Here is a 26,576-nt window from a genome sequence, read left to right on the forward strand (position 1 = left end):
ATTTATTATTTCCTTTACCTTCTACTAATTTTTTCTTCCAATTTCTGAAAGCTCAGACCCAAAAACGTAGGCAATGCTATGATTTTTTTCCCAGGACCCTTTCTCCCTTTCTGCAACTGAAACGAAACGCTAACGGAGAAGAAGGAGGAGGAAGAAGGAGCCGTGCCCAAACGGTCAAACTGCACCGCCACGTGGACCAATCACGATTGTGTCGTCCCTGACGCAGGCGACACTAAAGTCGCCTCTGAAGCAGCCGACACTGAAGATAGCTCTGTACCAGCCGACACTGAAGACAGCTTTGGAGTAGCCGACACTGAAGACGCCTAGCCACCAGCCGATACTCCTACGATTTACACACGCGTCTCCTTTTCTTCCCCATCCGTTGATTGTTTTTGAATCATTTTAACTTTTTTTTTCATTTAATTAGTGTCGTTCAGAAGAAGGACGACTCTCTTGCCACGTAGATTTCCCAGCCCCAGACCGGAAATTTGTTCTCATGAAACCATTTTTAGATAATTTTTTTTTAAATTAACCCTAAAAGGACAAAAAAGCCCCGTATCGAGCGAGCGGCTGTTTTGACAGATCTACATCTACATGTAAGCATTGTCCAAAAATTTCATCCCTTACACACAGTTTTAGACAGGGATTCACAAATTAAAATAAAAAATATTAAAAAAATATATTGATAATTATAGAAATGTTTTAATTTTAACTCTTTAATTAATATCTATTGATTAACATTTTGGTAAAAAGTGCTCCATAATGTGAAAGATCCAAAACGCAAACCCATAAGTCAGACGCTTTCTGTCAATGATCTGGTCACTGTCACTGACTTATGATTGCCCTCAAAGTCAATTCTTTCTTTACTCATTCATGGTAAATTAATAATTAATCGTCCGTGATTTTTTTTTCCCTCATTACTACTTCTATATTTTTAAAAATATTTATAATATTATAAATTAAAGATAAATATATCACTAAAACAAATTTTACAATAAATAAAAATATATATAAAAATTAATAATTAATGTATTCAATAATAACTATTTATTTCTTATAATCATAAGAGATAAGATAGTATATAGTAGTCAATTGGATCAATATCTTCTAGAGTTCAAAAATTAACTGTACATGGTGCAGTTCTCAATCTCACCCTTCGTTTTGTTAAATTATATGTTTAAAACTATTAGTAAAAAGTAATCACCATAGAATATAACTGAATGCTTCATATATGGTTCACAATTGAGCAGGGAAATGGATCCTCTATCCCCATTTCCTTTGGAAATGACCACAATCTTGGCTACTGAATCTTTTGAAAAAAATATAAATAATTTTAAAATAAAATGTATCTTGAAATAATTTCAATAGTTGAACGACAAAAATGACAAAAAAAAGAAAAGAAAAGAAAAGAAAAGAAAAGAAAAGGAAAGGACCTGAAGCCATTGAGCAGTGCTAGAATTATTGATATAACTACATAGAGGAATATAATTAGGACAAAATTTAAGTACAAGTTTTTATTATTTTTGTTATATTTTAGTGGTGTTTGAGTTTTGTGAAGAAACAGTACTATGATTGATTACATGTGTGTAGAGCGGTGGCTCACAGATAATGATAGTAGAATCCGAGTGGTATAAAAAGTGTTATTCCATCGATTGGTAAGAATGATAAGCTAATGGGGCAATGATAGCTGTTCCTATAGTAACGTAAGCTTTAAGGAGAGGATAACTGGTAATTAAATGCCAACATAAATATGAAGGTGGACATGTTCACGTGCGAGCACTATAATTCTACTCCGAAATATGAATGCTCTCGTACTTATCAAAATGGCCCAAGTTTTATTCTACTAATTATGGCTTTGCTCTGTGACACCGCAACAATGTCCTCCATTTGTGTCGGTTTGTTATGCTCTTTTTCATACAATTGTTAATTAATCTGAATTAATATCTCGTTTACCAAGATAAATGCATATTGGTCAAGTTCATCTAAAGCACATACACCCCATATTTCAGCTTTTTCAATACAAGTTGGAAACTTAAAAATCTTTTTGCTGATGCATATGTTACTCCATATTAAAGAGTTGTTGATGTTCAATCGCAAACAAGTCAACACAACTCAAGTTAATGAAATTTATATCAATGATAAATGCATTGCTAGATTGTCAGATATTTCAAAGATACAATAATATCCGCAACCACAATTATATACATGTATTTATGTACATTCACATTCAACGAACCTAAATTGAGTCAAGAAAGATACATTCTCAAAAATTGAAATTTGATATCCTAATTAAGCTATAATAATAAGAATTATTTTTTAACTTCAACTCTAAAGGTTAAGGATAAATAACTAATAATAATAAAATTTTTATACAATAACTATATATTTTTTTATAAAATTTTTTATTTATAAATGCTTAAATCCAATTTTAAAGTTAATTCAACTTTAATAATAATAATCTTTAGTCAGTAAATTTTTGCATTTATTATTCACGATAACACATTTAAATGCTATTGACATTCTGGTTTATGATTTTACGGATGAAAAATCACGTTCATTGTATTTTTTCACAGATAAGGTTGCTTTCAAAAGCATATTTGTTTAAAAGTGAAAAAAAAAAAATACTAAGTTCAGATTTTAATATTAGATTTTTCTGATTTTTTAAAGTAAATATTTCTAAACATTAATTATTTCAATTTAATTTTTTTAATGTTATAAAATTATATTAGTTACAAAATATCACTGAAATGTTTGCGTGTTTGAAAAAATTGACGACGAAAAACGAACGACAATGTAACGATTTTCATAGAGAAATGAATATTCTATAATGATACTTTCATTGCATCGGGTCTTATCCATTCAAATTATATTAATATAGTATTAAATTTAATTAAATAATATTTTTTTACATACTTTAATAGTTAAATTTAAAACTACACTCGTTAATATGACACTTGTGATCTCCATTCCTCTTCCCAGATAATATATTTTGGAACGCAAAAATTTGACTGGAAAAGAGTTATTCAACGGTAGCTTTAATTTTTCAGCAATATATAGTAGCTTCTTTTGTTTTTTAAGGTTGAAGATTTCAAACTTTTATGCCTCAATTTTATAATATTAGCATATGAAAAATGTTAATAATAAATTTTAAAATATTCTTACTAGAATAATTGTTGCCTTTTGAAACAATTATTAAGAATATTTTTAATTAAAAATTATGATAAAACACTTTAATACTATTAAATATTACATTTTTTAATATTTTAATTTTTCTTACTTTTAGGATATAAAAAATAATATATTTTTAATTTTTTTACATGAATTTTATGAGTCATTAAATAATGTGAATCTTTCTCATTTATGGAACTTTTTTTATTTTATCAAATATTATCTTTGTAACATCTCCAATTTTTGGTTTCTAAATAGTATCAATTTTGGTTTCTATACTTAGGGTTGACCGAGTTAATTAGCTTTTACTAGTACTACTATTATTATCATTTTGATTGTTTCTCGTTGCATTTTAATAATTTTGTAGTTAGTTGATTTTTATGAATATTCTTTTTTTTATTATTATTATGATGATTGTCTAAATTGTTAGAGTCCCTGCTGCACAATAAAGCATGTTATTTTTTCTTCTTCTTTCTTTCGTAGTAATGTTTGATGTATTTTTATGTGCATGGGTCGTAATGATCATGTGATGAAATTACCTTAAATAACCCTAGGTTAGTGAGATTAACCCTCGGGCGAAATTTGTCTTTTGGGTCGAATAAGTGGACCCCATTTTACTTCTTGATTATTATTATTAATGTTTACATTGTCCTTTTAATTCATATTATTTGATTGTGTGATATACCTTCTTAAATTAAGTGGAACTACACGTGTGGCTTTTTCCTCACCTATCTTAAATATCCACTTGGCGCTAGTAATGGATGTTCATGAACTTTCCATTTATCCTAGTACCATGCGCACTAAGATGGCCACTTAAAGAAAGCCACCCTTTTGCCTTAGATTCCACGTGCAAAACAAGGAACCCAAGAGACACTTTGTAAACCTCCATTCCTTTAAAGTTTGATGACTGAATTTCATTTAATACATATGGGGGGAGAGAGAGAGAGAGAGAGAATCGGTTTTGATAGCCTAGATTCTAACCCAAATTAACTACACTTAATGCAAATTTCATTATTCCAAGTTACCCTAAATACATGCAGCCGCCACCCCTTGGACCGTTACACTTTGATTGACCATTATTTAAAAATTTCCATTTTATGGTGCAACTGAAAAATAGAGCTATAATCCTTTTCTCGAGAGTAGACTTTCCACATTCTTATGCATTTAATTAGGATTAATTCGAGATTAGCAGGGATCCAATGACCATTATTAAGACAGTTTTTCATATTCTTGGCACTCACGAAAATCTCTACCCTACTCCTTTAAGACACCTTATGATTTTATTCAAACACATCTCTCTTAATTAGGGTAGCCAGATTTTCGCTTATTGCATATTAAGGGGAGAGAAAAATCGGCCATAATGACCTAGATTTTGAGCATAAATAATTGCACTTAATGCGATTATTAATTTCCTAGTTACCCTAAGTAGATGCAGCCATTTTTCTTTTGTTGAACTGTTACTTTTTGCGTGATAATCATTGAGATTCCCTCATTGATGGTGCAGTCGAGAATTAAAGAAAGATTGGAGCCCAAATCCCTTCTCAAAACGTAAACTCTTCCTATTCTCGTGCCCTTAATCATAGCTGACCAATTTGATTCAATTTGACATTTATTCCAGTGATCATTTATTGAGGAATTAACCATGCTTATTCACTCCCACAAAAAACCTTTCACCTAACCGTTAAGTGCACCATAATTGCCTTAATTACCTCTCACTTACTTTCAAACTCTCGAGAAAATGAATAGACACACACCCCAATTCTCTCCCCCAAATGATTAGAACCGTCAGCCACATTTAAAAGGGGGGTATTCAAGCACTCCCTTCCAATGAAGCTGGACCTTCCACCCGACGCCCTTCACCACCACCACCTACCTCGCAATTACCACCTCCTGCCATTGGTTGGATCGATAGTGACCCGGACGACTTACCACCCTCTCCTCGCCTCAGCCTGCAGACGATTCATCCGATTCTGATGGAATGGAATTCGATCCTAGTGAGGATTCCCTTTCATTAGAGTTTTATTTGTAGATTGTTACTTTACTTTGTCATGGATGAACACTGCTCATAGGATTTTAGGTTGTTATCGTTACTTTTGAAGTACTGACTTTGGGGTTTTTGTTTTGAGGTAGTTTTACCTTGGATCGTTTGGATAGAGGACTTATATAAATATACTTTCTTTTTTATCGACATACTTCTTGTTTTGATTTTAGAATTTTATTCCAAATGGTATGTGATGTTAAGCGTTTATCTCTACTATTTCTATAAGACCATTCTGGGAAAATTTAAGGTGAATGACGAAAATGACTAACATATTGATAAAATGCTGGACTAATTTAAAATATATACTTTGTAGTGACAGACTCAAATGAAGGTACTTTGTTGTGTTTATTATCTCAATTTAATTGGAGTTGTGCAATAAACTGGTTTACGGTTAAATTGAGAATGTTGTAGGTTAATACAGTTGTGCTGAGTAGTATGAGAAGAGATTTGATTATGAATAACCGTGATTTCATCTTCGAATAAACTGTGAGGATTGAAAGATGATGTTTACCTTTCTGTGATATAAATTGTAATCATCGTGTAGATTCGCTATAATATTGATTGAATGATCTCTTGTTCACGTTTATTTTGGGTGCACCATTTCATAGAACTCTTAAATTATATTATTATGAGATAGGGTCTTAGTAGGAATTAAGGTGTTACAATCTTAAATATATTTAATTAAAAGGTAATAAATCAAATTTTATTAAAAATTACAATAGAATTAAATAAAATTTTATGCTAGAATATATTAATAATATTTTTAATAAAAATTTTGTACTTTTAGTTTATTAACCAATGCCTTAAGCATTAGTTTTCCGTATCTAGTAAAACTTATGGAATTTCATCTCAAGTAAAGCGTGTTACTCTCTTTACTATCTATAATATATACTTTTTATAATTTAATTATACTTTTCACCAATATTTTTAATCTATTCATGAATTTTCTATCTTGTCTTTAGTTTCTTGACTCTCGTCTTTACTTTTTAGGATAGATAATTTCATATAATTCAAGTAAAAATATTTTAAATAAATATTTGATAAAATTAGTCTTTATCTTATATAGTTTCTTGACTCTCGTCTTTATCTTATATCTTTTTTTTTTATTCAATTTAATCTTTTAAATTTTGTTTTATTTCTTATGTTAGTCTTTTTCGTGACAAACGTTAGAGAACATAACAGAAACATTCTATGTGATACTAATGGCATTTATTTAATTATACTTAGAAATTTTTATTTGAAAATTGATTAAAAAATGTTATATTAGGTGTCTTCTTCTTCTATATGAGTTAGGGCTTAAGGTTCTACGTCTCTTGAAAACAACATAACAAATGCTGGAGGTTTAATGGACTCACAATCTTCAATGACGACATCTGCTCACAAAGGAGTTGACTATCCATTTTGTTACTGTAGTGTGAAGAGTGTTTATCGTATAACAACTACAACAATAAATATGGGAAGGGGTTTTTGGGATGTAGAAACTATGAGATAATTTTGTAAGATTAAATAATCGAGTTTTATATTTGTATATAAATAAGTTCAACCAATTTGTGTTAATAATCTATTGTATCATTTTTCAGTTTCATGAGAGTTGTAGGTTTTTCAAGTAGAGGAAAGACCTTGAAGTTGAAGATAATGAAATTGTTGTACTAAGACAAAGGAGAAGAATTGTGCATCTTCAGAACTTACTCAAAATTAGCAATAAAAAAATTAAGATTTTAAGTTGTATTTTAAGTATTAGTATGTTTATTAATGTATTAGTAGTAATGTTATTATTTTTTATGTTATTTAGTAGAAAACCACTGTTGTTTAGGAACTTAATTTCGGTAAATGTACTATGAAAGAGTGTTTTGATTAAGTCATGGTCTTGCTGTTGTGTTATTGTTTTTTATGGATTCTTCTATCTTTAATGGAATAATATTTTCAACATATATATTATCTTGAAATATGAATGTGAAAATAAGAAATCTTTGCTGGGATTGAGAATAAAAATTGATTAACAAAAGAACAAGGATAAAATACAAGCCTCACATAATATGCTTTCCAACCAAACTGCACAAAACGTAAAGCAAAAAGCCAAAAAACACATTGTCCCTACATAATATATTTAACTGTGTTGATGTCTTCAAGTACACATCTTCCTTTTTGTTTGACCATTAATTGGAACTTGAGAAGTGCTTGAACTTTGAGTATGACTTGCTAATGCCTCTGTTCTAACAGGTTGTGTTACTTTGCAAATAGCTTTGTTATATGTCCACTTACTCCACATTTGCTGCATTTAACAACCATTCCTTTCCTACTCAATTTGTTTCCTTCAACAACCTTCTCAGATGCATCTTTATTTGACTTTTTTGGCCTCTCAGGTTGTTTCTTGATTGGTGGGGTAAAATGTCGAGATAGTCGGTAGATTCTCACAAATTAGGTCAATTTACTGGATATATGATAGACTTGTAAACGACTGCATAATGTTGTTTCCTATGATAAATAGGAATATAATCTTCAAGATTGATATTGACATGGTTCATGGAAACAATTGAATGACAACAAGGTATTCCAGCAAGCGTCCATATTTTGCAAGAACATTCTTTTAGTTTAAGGTTCACCACAAACTTATCTCCCTTTAAATTAATATGTTAGATTTTGACCATATGTTGTTCAGACCACCTTGCAGAAATGAAAATAAGTATAAGTTGTAATGTGGGACTAAAATGAATCAATTTGAAATAGTTAAAGGACTAAAATAATTCAATTCAAATAATTAAGGATTAAAATGATCTTAGAGGACTAAAATAAATTGTATTAAAAAGTTAAAGTATCATAAAAGTTATACCTTGACAACCACCATCTTGATTCAACTTGATGTTTTTGTAGCCTTTTTTGTATATTTGGTAGTATTTCTCCTATTAACAATGTTGCCTTTTTCTATTAGCAGCCCACCTTTCCATTAAATAAATCCTTATGTCTTCCATCATAATAACAATAGACTTTGCTCTATGTTCCAAAATAACATAAAGGTTTCAGACATGTTGTTTACCACCACATCAATCTTAGATTGGAAAGAAAATCTTGACTTGCTCCAATATCTTGGAAGAATATTGAGGAGATGCTTGAATGTTTCTTCATTGATGTTCCTCATTTCTTTCATATGCCTTTCCCATTCTTATGGATAAGTTGCTTTTGCTGCCTTCCATATAAGCTCTTTTATTTGTTTACCTGGATATATCTTTCTGAAATTATTATATAAGTGCCTGACACAGAACTTTGTTCTACTCTAGGCAGCAACTCCTCAATGGCTGGCAATAATCCTTGAAATATGAATTATTTAGTGTCATATCAATAAGTTAACTAGCATATAATGAATCAGGTAAAAAGAACCATGACATGTAATGATAATACCTTTTGTTGGTCACACATAAAGGTCACTGTGTTGCATACTCCCACACCTCCTAAATAAAAAATAAGTAGGTGTAAAAATCATTGCCACGAGTCCTTATTTTTACCTTCGACAACAACAATTGTTAATAACAACATTTGCTCATTAGGATTCCTAACTATAATAGCCAAACTTTGTCCACCAATAATATTCTTTCAGAAAATAGCCATCCAATCCTATGATTGGTCTACACATTAAAAAACTCCTCTTGTAAGCCTGAAAACAAACATAGTCTCTGAAAAGTGGGAAAAAGTTATCTTGGGATATTTTTACCTTCCTCAAATGCATGACTAATTTCTTCAAGTGTCAACTTTATAGTTGAACCAGGGTTTGACCTTAACATCTCATGATAATAATCATACAATCTTTTATATTACTCTTTAAAACTCTCATCAACAAGGTCAATTGCTTTCCTCCTTGCTCTTTATGTTGTGGACTTACTCCAATATTCCACTTTCTCTATACTTTTTCTTTAATGTCATTAACCTTTATGTTGAGATTTTCTCTTACACTATCTTATAATGTTTTACTCAACCAAGCCGAACTTAACATCTTCACCTTATATTCTCTGTCGTATGTGTGTTCATCAATAATTTTTCTCAATTGCCAAGTGTTTTCTCTTGGTAACTTGGCACATAATGCCATCCATTTGCATTCACCTGTACACGCCACTCTCACTCTTTCATTATCATTCTTTTGAATTTTTAAGTTTCTACCAGAGTGAATAACATATGTCTTTACAGCCTCTTTAAAATATTTTCCAGATGCAAATAATGTATCTATTTTCAATTTGTAAATAGTCATTTTTTATGACAACTGAAATAATTTAAAGTTATTTCTATCTTGCTCCTATTAGAATCTACATTAATCTCTAATCCCTCAGTGCTGTAATCCTCATCAACATCAAAATCCTCATTGCTCGCAACAAATGGCATTGGATTAGTAGAAGTACAATTAACCTTAAATTGAGATTCAACTTCAAAGTCTTCATCAGAACTAGAATCAATATGAAACTCAACATATGAAGTTGCTGCCTTCCTCTTTTTTTGTTCTCGCTTGTTCTTGTTATTTTGGTTATTTTTTTCCTAACTTTTTCTTGTTGTTTTGCTTATTTTTTCTCTTTTATTCTTTTTATTTTGCTTGTTTTCTTTTCATTTGATCTTACTATTTTGTTCCTTGTATTGTGACTTATTCTTGATGTTTTGATAGACATTTTCTCTATTTTTTTCCTTTTTTTTGACTTAGTTTTTTTCCTTTTTGCAGAAGATTTTTTCTTTGTTTCACAACTATCAACTTTCTTTGGTTGGTCATGATCTCTCTGTTTCATATGAACCTCTTTCTCTTCCACATGCCTCTATTCTTTTTCTACTTGAATCTTTTCTTGTTCCACTTCAACTGTGTTATCCACTTCAAAATTTTCTTCTGCTACTTGTTTTCCACCATCCATCTCCCTAACTTGAACCGCATCAACATTCATGAGATATTCAAGTAATGGAACATCCATACATATCTTAGCTTGTGAAACTGCATATACTACATATAACTCCACTTTTTCATAATACTTCGACATTGTGGCCATCTCCATAACTCATTTATCATCTTTTAGTTCCTTCAATCCAATATCAAGACTTTTTCCACCAAATAACTCAAGAAATCTTCTTCGCAGTCCCAATACTTGTCTGACCTCTCAACATACTTAATTTTTTGTGACTTTTCAAACTTTTCACCATGATAAACTTCTATGCAAAATTTATCCATCTCCTATGACTCAAAAAAGGTAATAACAACACAACCTAAATTTCAAAAAGATGAAATCTTTCAAATATTGGACAATGTCCTAACTCCTATAACCTCACAAAACACAAATAAAATAATATACCCAACACATGTGGAGAATAAATTTTAGAAATAGAAACATACCTTATAACCTTGATGTTCGATTCCACTTCAAAATTTCAACCTTTTACCAATAAGAAAGTTTAATAACCCTTGATAGCTTTTCAATATTTTGCTTTATGAATTGATTTTTTTATTTCAATTTCTCAACTTCCCTTTATAACACAGTAACCGTACTATTTCCCTCCTCGCTGAGTGTGTTTCATGTAACTACAATCTCCACGTGAAATGGCTTCCAATTCAGACTTCCGTTTATAAGTCCAGGTAGGATAACATAAACGTCCACTACTACAAAACCTGCATATATAAACGAATTTACAGATGAATTTTTAAACCATTATAGACAATTTTTGAAATTACAGAAGAATTTACAGACAGACATAAACCGTCTGTAATATCCTCATCGGTAAAGAGTTACAGACGAATTGTGAATCCTTTTGTAATCCGTCTGTGATATATTTTACTATTTTTGTTATTTTTTGTTTATATACATAGTTATTTTTGCCTGTTCCTGATTATCACAATTTATAAACATAATAAAAACTACAAATTGGGCATCTAAAATTCAAAAATGATTTATAAAATATAAAATTTAAATGTCATTACAAATGAAGACAAAAATATCCAAATAAATAATGTTAAAAATAAAATATAGGTGTTCATCATGAATAATCAGTATGCTTATCATCCAAAGGAGCAGCATCATCAGCAAACGAGAAGTCAGAAGAAAAATGATGCATAGAGCTGAAAACCGGTAGTGCTGGAGATGGTGGAGGAGGAGGAAGAGGGGTGAAGCTGTTTGCTCTCATGAGCTCAAAATATGCATCCATCTGCTGCATCTGCATATGCTGTTGCTTCATCTGCTGCTGAACCTCCCTTTGCATCCTCGATGCTACATCTCTATCTTCTTCTCCATTTTGTTTGCCCACTTCTTCTTCCATGCACTTTCCTTACTCTTCCACATCTCCTCATTCTGCTTCTGGAGTTCTTCATTGAGGGCATGGACCTAGGTGCAGACCATGTCCTCCACTTCCTCAGGTGCAAGAGAAGGGGCATCTCCGGTGACATATGCAGTGGACATAGAGTTTATAAAGTGGCCCCTATGCCATAAATGCGACCTTTATAAAGGTCACTCACTGTCAGTGACTACATAGCATCCTCATCAACTAACTCTGGATTCTGAAAAGATGCTTCCTCAAGCCTTTGAACATAGTCATCCTACAGTTTAGTTTAGATAATTAGATATTAGTCTGGAGAACTGTTTAATAAATCACTAATAATAACATATAGTATCAATAAGAATGACTGACATATGTGGCCTGAGATCATGTATCAACCCATAGGTTTTTGTCTCCCCTGTGAGTGTGTGTCTCCTTGAACAACTCTCCATGCATAGATGGCCTCTTTAACGAATTCTCCTGCAATTTGAAATAAATCACAATCTCAAATATGAAATTATAGATAGAGTAAAATGAATTTTAACCTTTAATCACATACCAAGTTCGTCTTAGTGCTAACCAAAGTCATAGAGCTACCAGTATGCAATGATCCCCTCTTGTTAGATGCCCTGTTTGTCTTGTTCTTTACAAAGAGATTTTTAAACTCATATGTACCCTAATATTCCTGGAAAGCATGAAGAAAGTTGGGTGCTATCCAATCAGCAGTAAAAGGGTCCTGACAAGCCACAGTGTACATATGTCTTAGTCGCTTTGCAGTGTGACTCTTCCAAGCCTTGAAAATCATCTTTTCATCCTATGGGAATGGAGAAGTTGCTCTACATAAACACAATTTCATTAGAAGAGGTACAAACAGTCATATGTAATTACACTTAGTTAAAATTAATACATTATTATTACCTTCCACTCTTTGAACTATTCCATCTTTATATCCTTCGGCACCTTTGCAAAACTTGTGTAAGGCGTATCAAATATCTTTTTAATGGTATCTGTGATCTGGTAGAGACCTTTCTATGGTGGTATCCAACTGATAACACAATAAAATAAAACAATTGTTATAACATTCACATAAAATACGCAATGTTAGACATATTTTGAAGGAAACTTACTAGGTGGACCTATCCCATCTCAAAGTTTCTAACAATCTCCATGATGCTTGGGTCTATGATGACTGCTACCCACTTACAGTTGGGACAACAGTTGTGTAGTAGGCGATTGTGTGGCCTGTGTAGGAGGCGGTGCAGAGTGTGAAACTCGTTGTACTGGAAGGAGAAGAGCAATATACCCAAGATTAGGCACAATGATAAATTGCTCCTGCCCCTTAACCTGGGAGGTTTGCACTATAACTGGTGTGGAGGTTGAAGTGGGAGGGGTGGGTGAAGAAGTGTTGCTATGATCAGGACGCTGAGCAACACCATTCTTACCTTTACTTGTCATATCTGAATCAAATACAATATATGTTTAGAGACAAATACCATAATCTTTATAAAATATGGTTAATATTGGTGATAACTCAAAATAAATAATCATGGAAACATAGTAAATTGACAAACCTACTTAATTTACCTTATTTACTGTGATAGTTCAAGACTACCTTCATCATCACTCGATGAAATGTCATCCATAAATCTTTCTTCTTTATCTTTGTCATGTCATCATTCATTATTTCTTGAAGCTTAGGTAGGAGGGTCAATTATTTCAATTTCATTCAAAAGAGAAGATAAAATTGGAGGGACAATAGTGTCTATTATTACACGTGAAGGGATTGAGTCATCAATTTGATATGCATCTTCATCATCTACTTCATCTCAATTCTGGACGCCTACAATATTCTTCTAAATCTTGCCTTCCTTTACATTATCTTTAGTTCGATTAGTGTCCATTACAGTATTCATCATATTATCAAATACATTTTTTTTCACATGCATCACATCTAAACAATGACGAACTAAGTTATCCTTCCAATATTGGAGCTCCCAGAATATACTTTGTTTGGTCTAATTATGTGTCATCTCATAACTAGGAAACCTAATGAATTTTCCTACTTATATTATTTTTGGCAAGTGTTTAACTTTATCTCATACTTGATGACCATTTAAACGGATGGGAGGGTCCTGCATGTTTTAAAGAAAATGCCTTTCTATCCTCCATACAAATTGGGCATGCTAATTTTCCTTGAGTCATTCATCCAGACAACATTCCATAAGTAGGAAAATCATTTATCGTCCACATCAGTGTTGCCTTCATATTCAAATTTTGCTTCCTTGATAGGTCATAAGTCTACATCCTCACACCATAACTCTTTCAACTCATCAATCAAAGGTTGAAGGTATACATCAATTTTAGTCTTTGGATTTTTTGAACCAGGAATTATACAAGTCAAGAATAAATATGGATTTTTCATGCTCATTTTGGGAGGAAGATTAAAAGGTGTAACCACAATAGGTCAACAAGAATATGGTTTATTAAATTGATTATTTGGAGCGAACCCATCAGTACATAATCCTAACTTTACATTTCTAGGATCAGATGCAAACTCAGAATACACTTAATCAAAATGTTGTCAAGCCTCACTATGAGATGGATAAGTCATTATCCTATCACTCCTTTTATTTTCAGCATGCCACGTCATGTAAGGAGTTGAACTCATAGACGCATACAATCTTTTAGCCTAGGAATTAAAAGCAAATAATGCATTCTAGTTTGTGGTACATCTTTATGTTTACCACTTCTACCACCTCTTCTTGGTTTAAACTTAGGCTCTCCACAGAATTTGCAATTGGTCAAAACAACATCATCTTTGTAATACAGCATGCAGCTTTTCAAACAACAATCAATTTTGACTTCTTTTAATCCAAGTTTGGAAACTAATTTTTTTGCTTGGTAAAAGTCTTTTGGGATTGAGTCAGGTTAGGGACTAAGCTTACTAATTAATGTAGTCCATTGATCAAATGAACTTTGACTTTGATTGTCTTTTGACTTTATGCTTAACATTCTTACTGCTAAAGATAACTCTGAATACACACACCCATCCCATAAAGACTTGTTTGCTGCTTCTAAAATATTATAAAACTTTGCAGCCTCTCTATTAGGTTCTTGTTCAATTTCAAAATCACAAAAAATTTCAAATGTAGGACCAACAACATCATAAACCATTTCTTGATAACGACTATTGCTTTCTTCCCAACTTACATTACCTACATCCTCCCCTGATTGCAATATATTTGAATCGCCTACTTGATTTTTCACATTAACTACTTCCCCATGCTCAGTCCATATCTAATAATCATGTTTAAATCTAAACTTATACAAATCATATCTAATTGAATCAATATCCAAAAACTTTCTACACTTGCACTTAGAACATGGACACTTAACTTTTTGGTTGGTGATAAATTGCTGTGAATTACAACAAAAAAGTATGAATTCCTCAACACTCTCAAAGAATTCAGGTTTTATTTCCCTCGACTTGGGTGCAACCTATCATACATCTACTGACGATTTCTGAGAAACATCTGGATCAAGAACTATATAAACCTAATACAAATACACAATATTGTATCAACCTTCTATTATACATTACACAAATTTTTAATATAAAATTTGGCAGAATCTCTCCTAGTACATGTCAATTTCCTTACATTTGTTTACCATTTTTTTACAAAAATCAAAATTTCACCACACATAACTAATATATTATATAACAATATATTAATCGACGCATAAAATACAAATACATCACAATCCTAAACCGTTCTAGAGCACATCCCCTTATAACTCCACAACATGCATATTCTACAAACTTCACAAACACAAACAATCCCACAGCACGCAATAATCAAGTTTAGAGAAGGACCTCTACGCCCTTCATACAATCTTCAATCCTACAACTCTATCTTAGAAATTTTAAGTCTATAAAATACATCATACGATCTTCGTCTGTAAATTGCTAGATGAAAAGTCAGTCAAAAAGGGCAATATTTATAGACATATTTTTCCGTCTGTAACTCCAGCTTCAAATTTCTCTCCCATTTTCAAATTACAACCTGTCTATATTATTTCACGCCAAATGGTAGGCAAACTACAGACGACCATTACCGGCAGATTTTTAAGTAAATTTTAAAAAAATAATTCCACAAACTTGTCTGTAAAGTCGTCTGTATTACAGACAGATAAAAATGGCCGTCTATGGCGCTTTTCTGGTAGTGGCCGTTAGTGCCACATAGGATGCTTCTGTTACATTCTCTAACAATTGTCACAGAAATGACTAAGATGGGAAAAAAATAAAATTTAGAAGACTAAATTGAACAAAAAAAAACTTAGAGGATTAAATTAAATTTTACCCTAAAGTTAAGGGATGAAAAGTATAATTTTGCCTAAATATTTTTGTATGAAAAATAAAATAAATAATTTTTTTGAGTGCAGGTAATTTTAAATAAATATTTATGTATGAAAAAGAAAATAAAAATATAAAATAAAAAAAATATTTTTCATTAATTATTTTTTTAAATAAATTAAATAAAATATTTAAATTTAAATTATTATTTTAGTTTTTAATTTCTATTTTATATGTAAATTAAGATAAAATTTTAGTATTTTAAAGTTTAACAGAGAATATATACACAAGAGAATGAATTAGCTATGTTTTTATAAAAATTTATTAATAATTTATTGCGAATAATAAATTATATTATTTTAACACTCAGTTTAAATGTATACGTTAGACACTATATAAATTAAAAAGCAGTTATATTATAATTATATAAAGTATTTAGTATAAACATTCAAATTGAGTGTCAATATAATATTACTTTAATTTTGATAAGAGTTATTTTATTTAATGACTCTTTATAGATATTAAATCTTATTAAATTTAACTTAGAATAAGATTATATGTTTATATTGATAATGTATATTAAGTTTTACATGAATTAGATGCTAAAAATTATATAATTATATAATTAATATTTATTTATATTTTAAAATTATATACTAACCTTTAAAATAAAGTTATTTGATAAATAAATAAATAATTTTTAATTTACATAATATTTTATATTTTTTTAAAATTTAATATTTAAATAAATTAATTTTTTATTCTACACTGTAAGTATCTTTCACCAAAGTAACTTAAACTTATTGAATCAAGTAAAATTATTATAAACGATAAAGATCTCTTTTCAATTATATTCAAATTTAAGATTATAGATTAAATTGAAAGAACTTTTTCTAGTTGATATATGTCTGGATAGTAAAGAAATTTAATTTAATTACTCCAATTCTTTTTATAAGGAGTAAAATATAATATTTTTTTAATCTTAAGAAATATAGGATAAAGGTTGAGATATATTAATTGCTAATTTTTTTAATACTTTTATTTAATTAGTGTCATTAAATATATAAATCATCAACAACATTATTTAATATCATAAATATTTTAAATAAAATTTATATTTATAATAGTATAACTGATTTAATTATTATTTTTATTTTAGTGATTTAGTATTTTATTTTTTTATTAAAAAGATGGGAAGAAGTATTAAATTAATAAATTTTAATATTTATAAAAAATTATTAAAATACATTTGTCAAATTACTCTTGAAATAATTTAATACCCAACCTTTGTTTAATGTATTAAATGCCACATTAAAATTTAACTTTCCGCCGTAAACTCAGTTGGTGTTTAGTTTCAATTAAATATTAATAACTTTTCCTTCATATACCAAATACAATAGGGACCTGTCATGTTTGATTACATGTCCCAAAAAAGCTGCGTCGCATGTAAATTAAGGAAAATATTAATTGGTGCAAAATTTGTTTTTGTCAAATACATGAAAGTGAAAATTTTCTTTCTTCAAATAACCTTTTACTTCTCTCTTAAATACATTTTTTTGCATCTTTTAAACAAAATCTTCCCTTTGGGTAAAAAGTAATTGATATAATTTTCACAAGAAGTTATTCATACCAATCAGTATTGTCAAAATTAAAATCTATGAAGTCATTTTTTAAGAGATCATATAACATTTTTATCAAAAAGGCACACGGAAAATAAATAGTATGGTTCTATATTCTAATATTTTCTTAGTCCTTGACATTGTAGTTTGCAAGATTCATCGATGGAAAATTATATGAAAACCTTTGAAGGTATCATTATAACTAATTGAAATATATCCAGAAAAAGGATTCTGATTCTGAGGAGGAAGTACATGAGTTCTGTTGGAGGATTTGGGCAGGGAAGGGATAGCAAGAAAAGGTAAAATATTTTTACTATTTCTCTTTCAAGATATACAAAGAGTCGAGGTGGTAATGGTTGTTCAATAGATGACCTGCTTGTCAAAATAAAATAAAATAAAAAATCAACAAATAAGAACTTTAATTTAAATATAAGAATAAATGACCCATGTGAATGAGATAGAGAGAAGAAAACCCAAATCACCCAAACCCATAAATGACAAAAAGAAAGACTAAAAAAGAGGGTTCACCTCTATCTATAATTCTATATCATTAATTAATTTCCTTAGGGACACTTTACATTTCTGCCAGGTCCACCATAGTAAAAATAATTCCCCCAAGCATTATTAACCCCTCCTTGTATGTCATAACAATTAGGGTGATCTGCTAGAACCCTGAGATTTGACAAGGGAATCAAGTTGTTATCCCAATCCACAACTTGCAAATTCCTAAAATATGAAGCTTTTGCAAAACCCTCCTCAGCAAAATGTCCACTACCCATTTGGGTGGAAGTGTGAGACCCTGATGACCCTGAATTCACTATTTCTCCACCAAATTGTATCATACTTGCATGATCCCCTAAGTGGCTGAACAGGAAGGATGGCCAGTAACCAACTAGGATCCCAGATCCAAATTCCAGCCACCAATTCCCATGCTTTGGATCCTGCCCAAAAAATGAAACAAAGGAAACCTTCAAATAAATATCATTATTAAGGATAAAATTGTAAAAAAAAGCATTACTTATTCTTGAATGCTATAAAATGATAATGAAAAGTGATCAGAACCAAATCGTTAAAGTGTAAATAAATAAATAAAAACATGAACGAAGGAGTATGACCAAGCAAAGCTACTCAAACATAGACACAATTATTATTAACAGCAACATGTTGATGTTGGCCAGGTCAAAAAGAGGAGCAAGAAAGGTGGTGAATGAAATACTCAAAATGTTGGGATTTAATCAAATTAATAGAAAATTAGAGGAGAAGAAAAGGCGATGAGTTCAGAAATATAAGCTCTTTAATTGGAAAAAGGAAAAGAATCTTAAAAGGAGTAAAGCATAAGGAGTTACAGTACATTATTCGTATACACCCAGTGCACGCGTGTAATCTTCCAAAGTAGTAAAGTGAGTGAAGTGGTGCACATATTAACTAAGACGGGACACTGAAGAAAAACTTTTGCACCATAATTTTGTTTTTCCCTTTTTGTCTGTCATTGATTTACATTTTTAAATTAAATTATTGTCGTGTCAATATAGGTTAAGTATTTTTTTAGTCGTTAAAAATATGATTTTTTTTTGGTTTTGTTCTGGTCTGTATAAATTTTGGTTTCTAAAATATTATAAAAAGCATATTTTTAATTTTTCATGATTAAAATCATATTACTTATTGAAATGTTAAGAATAAAAAATAAAAAAAACTCAAAATTTTTTAAACAAATTTTATACGAAACTTGCCTTTGCTTCTTTTATAATCTATACAACAAAATTCGATGGCATTAAGAGGCTTCCAAAATTGTGGAGAGCCCCATGCCCCCACCATTGACCATCTTTTCAGTTTAGATTTTCCTTATTGTTTTAAGCTCCTTTAAGACTTTGACTACGAGATTTGCATATATTTTGCTTGACTTGAAAGAGTATTCAAATCAAATGGTAGACGTCAGTCTCCTATCATCAAGATCAAATGTTTATCTCATAGATGGGACCCATAAGTTGATCTTGTGTAAAACATATATTTTCTTGCAAGGAGATTACTGTAAATCGAGAACGTGAATCCTTAAATAGTTTTATATGACTAGTGTGACAAACCTTAACTTTCCTCCTCAACAGTAAAAACTGCCTGTAACTGTCTAAAAGAAATAGTAAAAAGAAAAAGAAGAAAGAAAGACAAAAGTAACCAAAACAAAAAACAAAAAACAACAACAAAAGGAACATGGAGAGAGATGTATCTATCCTATTCTCCAAAATTTTCCAAGGTCAATTTGGTAAAGTGAGCAGAAAAATACCTTCCATATAAGCAAGCTAATATCAAATTGCCCACCATTATATGAAGAAGTTGGAGAGATTGCTGCTCCAATTGCAATTTTACTGTTGGTTTGAACAAAGCCTGAGCACAGTAAATTGTAACACCCAGTTGCTTGATATGCATCGGTCTGCAGATAAAATAATGACAACAACAATTACTACTACAATAATTATTTATTATCATTACTATTGCTTTTGAATAAAAATTTTATTACTGGGTATCTTGCACATGAAGCAAAGATGATAATACGTAGAATACTTTTCCACCTCCTTTCCTTCAATAAATTTACATACCGTCCAATAAGTAAAGAATCTAGGGTAGCTGTCCCCATATAGCTCCGGGCTGACCTGCATAGAAAATTACTTGAAATTAGCTTGATTGGCTAAAATACAAAATTAAATACATGTATGAAAATGAGAGGTAGGTAGTTGAATATGCTAACTGCCTTTTGAATGCGTAACCAAATAGAATGCATTTAAGAAAAATGTTGAAACATAGAGAAAGAGGAAAACAATGGTACAAAGTAAATGAAATAATTAAATAAGGTGAAGTAATGACATTAACATGCCTGCCAACCAGCTTCAATGGTGTTGAGATCATCCCCAAATGAACCAGAAATGACCCACATTTGAGACAAGCTGAATTCATATTGGTTTTCCACAAGGGGTGCCCACACGTTTATGCTAGCCTTTGCTCCATAGTACTGATCTTCTGTCACATAGCCAACCGCATGCTGTGCAGTGTGCCGCAATTGTAACCCTTTGTTAGTTCATAATCTTTTTCAAGATGCATGCAATAAGATTCATAGAAGAAATCAAGTTCAAAGTTATATTGTGTTTCTATACAAGATAAAGATTGTTTGAGCACAGACATAAATAAATAAATGGAAATGTTATATCCTTCTGCTATTTTAGTCTATAGATCCTCTTACTCACAAAAAGCGTGACGTGTCATTTGAAAAATATTAATTAGTTTTTACTTTTTTTTTCTTTAGAGGGCATGCGCCACTTTTTTTTGTGAGTACGAAGATTTGTAAACTGCAATATTAGGACAAAATAAAATTTCTCATAAAGAAGAGCAAGTGAAATTAATTAACTTAGTGAGTGTGAAAAACATAAAATTCTGTCATATCTAAAATTAGAAAAAAGATGATGTTTCACGGTCAAATAAAGAATATACATATTTTTTAAAAAAAGGATAGACATTGTTTATGTTTTTGTGAAGGATAAAGAGAAGTTCATCACTATGTTGAGTTTCATAGTTTGGAAGACTAACACATTTAAAATAGGGGTAAAAAGAGAGCTTGAAGTGTTTAAATTGTATTAACTTCCAATAGCATATGATGAAAAATGAAATATTCAACTGACACATGCTTGCTTTACCAATTTTCCTTATTGGTTTCTGTCCAGTTGATTGTTTATTTCTGACTTTACTTTGTTTGAGAAAAAGAGAAAAACAAAAGAGAGATAAGAGCATGTGAGTTTGTGTTGCTTTCTATGATGATAGCTCTGAAGTTCATACCTCATGTCCATTGCTGCTGGTGTCCCTTCTGACATGCCTAATTATATTTTTTCTTCCAAATCTGCTAACAGAGCTAGCTCTTAACATGTCTTGTTCTGTTGTTCTTCTAATTGGAATCGTTCCTTCGGGACATGATTCCCCATATAAGCTCCACAACTGAAAATTCTCACTCAAATCACCCATTTGGTCATGACCTCTTGGTCTTTCCGGAGGATCCTGAATATATTCACATGCATAAAAATTCCATACATTTTAGCTAAATCACATTAAGCTTCGCATAACAAACAATGAACCAAAAACAAAAATACCAATGGTTTCTGTCCTTTGAGTAGAGGATGATCAAAAGCTGGTTGCTTATGAGACACCACACAGTCTATTATATCACCATCAGGACTCTGCCAAAAGGAACACAACATAACAAAACAAAACACAAGTCACAAGCGCATAAATCATGGTCCAAAAAACAAGGTGAATGAATATTGGAAAGAAAGAAAAAAAGTACATAATTTTCACAAACCTGAATTGTCTTAACAGCAGGCTTATTGATTTGCTGAAGACGGTTTCTTATGGTCTTTAATTTGTTCAACTCTTCGTTTGGGCGAAAAGTTTGATTGGCAATTGGGTGGGTACCCAATTCAGAAGAATGAACAAGACAAAGGGTAGAACCAACAAGGAGGAAATGTACGAGGAGGGAAATGATTGGAGAGCACAAACAGAAGCTGAAATCCAAGGTTGGGAAACTTCGTTTCCTTCTTTTTGTGTGTGTTTGTCCACATTTGTGTTGTCTTCTTCCACCAACAGACAAAGAGTGTGTCTTCCTGGATTTTGATGCTGTCCTTGGAAACACATCTACCGCCATGTCCATACCACATATGACAAGTACTCTAAGAAACTTTAGTTACATTCATTCACCATTTTCAAAGGATAGCCTCCTCTCTCTCTCTCTCTCTCGGTCTCAGCGACAAGTTAAACTTGGGCCAACTTGAATCCCAGGCGCTAGCTGATTAAAATACACACCAAGGTTGGGTTCTCTTCAGGTTTTGACCATGGGAGCCGGAGACTTTTGGGTATTATATATGCTAATGAAACTAGCTTTTCTGAAAAAATAAAATAAATTGCAATACTTTGTTAAAAAAGCAAAATTAAACATGAATAAGGGTTGTATTTCTTGGTTTAAAATGAAAGCTTGTAATAATTTATTTAAATAAAAAAATTTCTTGATTCATATTGAAAAGTTCTCTTGATTTAATATAAAGATTGGCGTAAATATGTAAATTAAAAGGTAAGTCTTTAAATAAATTGGTATTGAGTGAAATATGCAACTATTTGTGCATGAATAAATATAATTAAAATGATATCTATTCATTAAATATATAAATTAAAATAAAAATAATTTTCATATAATATACCAAATAAAGAAGTGAAACTATTCATTGAATAGATATCATTTAAAATAGTGTAACCTTTATTAAATAACATCAATTGAATTAACATGAATTAACATGACTCTTCATAAATAGATCAATAAATGTGTATAAATAAGGTAAGTTTTCGTGCACAAAACACGCTTAATTTATATTTCATTCATAAATTCATTTGCATTTAATTTTGCTACGCGTTGGATAAAGTTAAAATTATCATTTTATAAATACAATCGATGCCATGGCTTAAATTTTAAAAGTGCAAATTATTCTCAAAAGTATTTATTGTATCTGAAGAAGTTTGTCGTCAAACTTATTTTGCGCCCAAATTTTATTGTTTATGAGGCAAATAATATATATATATATATATGGACACCTTTTTTAATATCTTATTTTTCTATTTTTTTACCTTTCTCACCAATTGTTTTTATAATATTTCATTTTGTCATTTTGAAAATAATAAATGAAATTTTGTGTAATTAATATTTTTATTAAAAATCCACAAATGCAATCAATGCACCTTAAATGTGAGAACCTATATATATATGAGAAATGATTTTTTATATTAATATAAGCTTACAATTTTTTACATTTAATTTAAATTTTGCATTAAACTTATACTAATATGAGAAAATCCTGCCTATATATAATAATTCACCTAACCAGACTTTAGATTACTCCTTAAAATGTGACAAAAGAAATGTCACGAAAAAATTGTCAAATATAAAAAGTTATGGTAATGTTTATTTTTATGTTCTCTTGTGGTTATTTGTATTGATAATAATAACTATCTTATGTGCATTATGTTTCTTACATTAAAAGTATTTTTCGATCAATATTATTTTCATGTTTCACTAAATTTAGAAAAAATAAAACTTGATAAAGTTAGCATTTTATTTCTCTAATTTTATTCAACTTTGCACTTTGATTCTCTAATATTTTTCTTTCAATTTAATCCTCTCACACATTTGAATTGTAATTTTTTTTATTAACGCCATTTAATTAATTCCTGTAATAAACTTATCTATTTTTTTTTTGTTCTAATCCTCTAATTTTGGTATTCAACAGTTTACCTTGTTTATTAGTGTTAGCAGCAAAAGAGATAAAGTCAGTTTAGGGTATTCTAAATGAAAATAAAAAGTTAAATGATCAAAACAAAAAATTAAAATAAAGGTAGAACTCTAAGTTAACATATTAACCAAATAAATTGTTATTTTTATAATTATTAATAATAGCATATCAACTGAAAATTAAAAATAAGTGTTAATATACAATTTAATCTCTTAAAGTGACAATATAAGTAGCTTAAGTCAAATTTGAAAATAATTTAATCCTTCAGAGGTTTAATTAAATTTTAAGTAACCTGAGTCACTTTTAGGGTCCAACATATGCATTAACTCTCAAATTAATTATTATGTTCTGAATTTTTTTCCTTATACTTCAAATTTTCTTACCATATATTTCTCTCCTTGTAGATATGAATTCAATCTTTGATCGAAGGATTAGACTTTTCATTCTTCTCAAATGCTTTCTTGAACCATTGACATTGTAGAAGTTTCTCAACCACTACAAACAACATTCTCCGCTACACCGAAAGATGTGGTCTGGAGTATCTTAATCTTGTCTCTTTCAAGAATAATTGAAAAACAAAATCAAAGAACTATTCATGACTTGGTAATTCTTGAAAATCATAACCATTTGCACCTTAATTGCCGCATAATTATTAATTGATGTAGTTCATTTCATTTCACGAAGGGAAAAATTAAAAGGTTGACCTCCTAAACCAAATTAAACCTTAGACAAGTTATGATAGGCAATTAAGCATGGAGGTGCATGAGCATGACATAAACATATGCATGGCAATGTGCGTGCGCGCGTGTCAACTTGGCTGGTGGTGCCCATCAATACAAATTATGGTTACCTCCAAAAGAATGCAAATTGATTTTTCAACTGTAGGGCATCTTATTCCCTTAACAATGACCTTTAAAGATGCAAGTCAAACATATAAATTGACTCGATGCCTACGCCTTCATAATTGGGAAGAACACACAATGAAATATATAGAGTAATGCTAAAGAAAATTTCTTGAAAATATTTACCACAATTACTATCATAATTATCTTCCTTATACCTGTTAACATGCATGTCAATAACCCTTTTCCATTAACAACGTAAACTATATATATCATTTATCTTTTTTTTTTCTTTTCAAATTTCTTTATTTATTTTAGGTATGATACTAGTCATTGCTTAAAATATTAATCTTATCCTTTTCTGTAATTCTTTTGTCAGGAGTTTATGCATACAACATTCGACCAATTCCTTCACACAATTCTTATGTTTCTGGTCTTCCAAACATGCTGATCAAATTTTATCTTTATGCAAGTGGGCAACTCATCTAAAACCCAACTTTTGATGTTAGAAAGCATTACAAGCGATCTAAAGATGAATGAACAATGCTATTTTGACATTCACGCACTAATTAATTTTATTTTTGTAGCATACAAATATTATTACATTAAAATTTTATTTGTAGATATCTTTAAAATTTTGTAAGCTCTATAAATCCTTCAAATTAATTTAATTATTAATAATAAATATTAATAATGCTAAATTAAAGAAATAGAATATTTTAAAATTAAAAATTATATGATGAAAAATAAAAAATGTAAATTAAATTATAAAATAATTTATGCACGAAAAGTTACATGGCATAACCAAAAAAAGTGAACTAACACTCAAACAATTTTGTTTAAGATGACTTTGAAAGGTATTCTCAGTTAATAATTAAGACTCATAAATAAGTATGTGAGCGTCTTGTGATGAAAGTTAATAGTTAAGATTTACCCATAATCTTATTCTAACGTTAAAATATTTAATACATGTATAAGAGGGGATCCAGTTATAATTTAATAATCAGAAGATTAATTAAAACTATTTTTTTATCTCATAGCCCTTAATTTAGGAAAATAAAAAGTGAAGATTTTAGATGAAATGGATAGAATCCATTTTATCGTATATAATTCTGTTTCATTTAACATTTTAGCGACTCAAAAAACTTATTTTTAATTAAAGTGTCACTATTTTATTTTATTCTATTCCTTTACCACCAATCGAAACGGGTAGGTGCTTAATTTTAAACAATTACAGTTACTAACTATGAAACTTCAAGAAAAATCATTATTGTATTTTTTGAAGCCACACAAAATTATAATACATTTTAAAATTAGCTATTTATGATGCTAAAGATGACTACGAGGAATAGAATTATTCTTAAAAAGTGTATTTATTTATTTGTTTATATTTAAATGAATGTATCTAAACAAAAAAAGGAAGAAGAATTAAATAATTAAAATATTTTGTTAATGTTAGTCTTAAGGATTAAGGATAAATAGCTAATAATACTAAAATTTTATTAAAAAAATATTTTAAGAACTAAAGTTAATAAAATTTATAATTAAATTTCACAAATAGTTAGTGATTAGATGGGTTAGAATTAAAAAAAAAAAAATAGACGTTGAGTTAGGCAAATATCTAAGAACGATGTTATCTTGAATCACTTAATAAATTAATTATAGATGTTTTTAATAAAACAAGTTAAGAAGTGTTCTCAACTTTGGTAGTTATTTCTAAAAAATTATATAAATGACATAGAGAAAAAGAGAAGGCAATGATACTTATCATGATTCACCCTAAAATTAATAGGATTATATTCAAAATTTGGCCATAAACAGTCAAAATTTTCCAGTAAAACAGTTAATTAGTTTTATATATAAATAGATTTTTATTTTCCAAGTATATTTTACAGGGCACTCCAAACTTTAATCTGAAATATATATTTTTAATATAAGCCTGTTCATCCTGATTATTTTACAGAGGGTTTACAA

At 29.9% G+C, this 26,576-nt stretch overlaps 1 protein-coding gene across 1 annotated transcript; it reads right to left on the minus strand.

Moving 5' to 3' along the window:
• Positions 1–17,790: 17,790 nt before the first annotated feature.
• On the minus strand, positions 17,791–22,211 carry LOC113858531. Its single transcript, XM_027491218.1, has 8 exons — positions 21,786–22,211; positions 21,577–21,663; positions 21,269–21,484; positions 20,316–20,480; positions 20,041–20,094; positions 19,728–19,874; positions 17,978–18,390; positions 17,791–17,821 (listed from the first exon to the last, which is right to left on the minus strand). Exons 1-7 carry the CDS (start codon positions 22,131–22,133, stop codon positions 18,013–18,015), a joined length of 1,395 nt encoding a protein of 464 aa, XP_027347019.1. The 5' UTR covers positions 22,134–22,211; the 3' UTR covers positions 17,791–17,821; positions 17,978–18,012.
• Positions 22,212–26,576: the final 4,365 nt, after the last annotated feature.

This window comes from Abrus precatorius, unplaced genomic scaffold (genome assembly GCF_003935025.1).
Source record: "Abrus precatorius isolate BTA unplaced genomic scaffold, Abrus_2018 Scaffold2, whole genome shotgun sequence".
Taxonomy (NCBI): Eukaryota; Viridiplantae; Streptophyta; class Magnoliopsida; order Fabales; family Fabaceae; genus Abrus; species Abrus precatorius.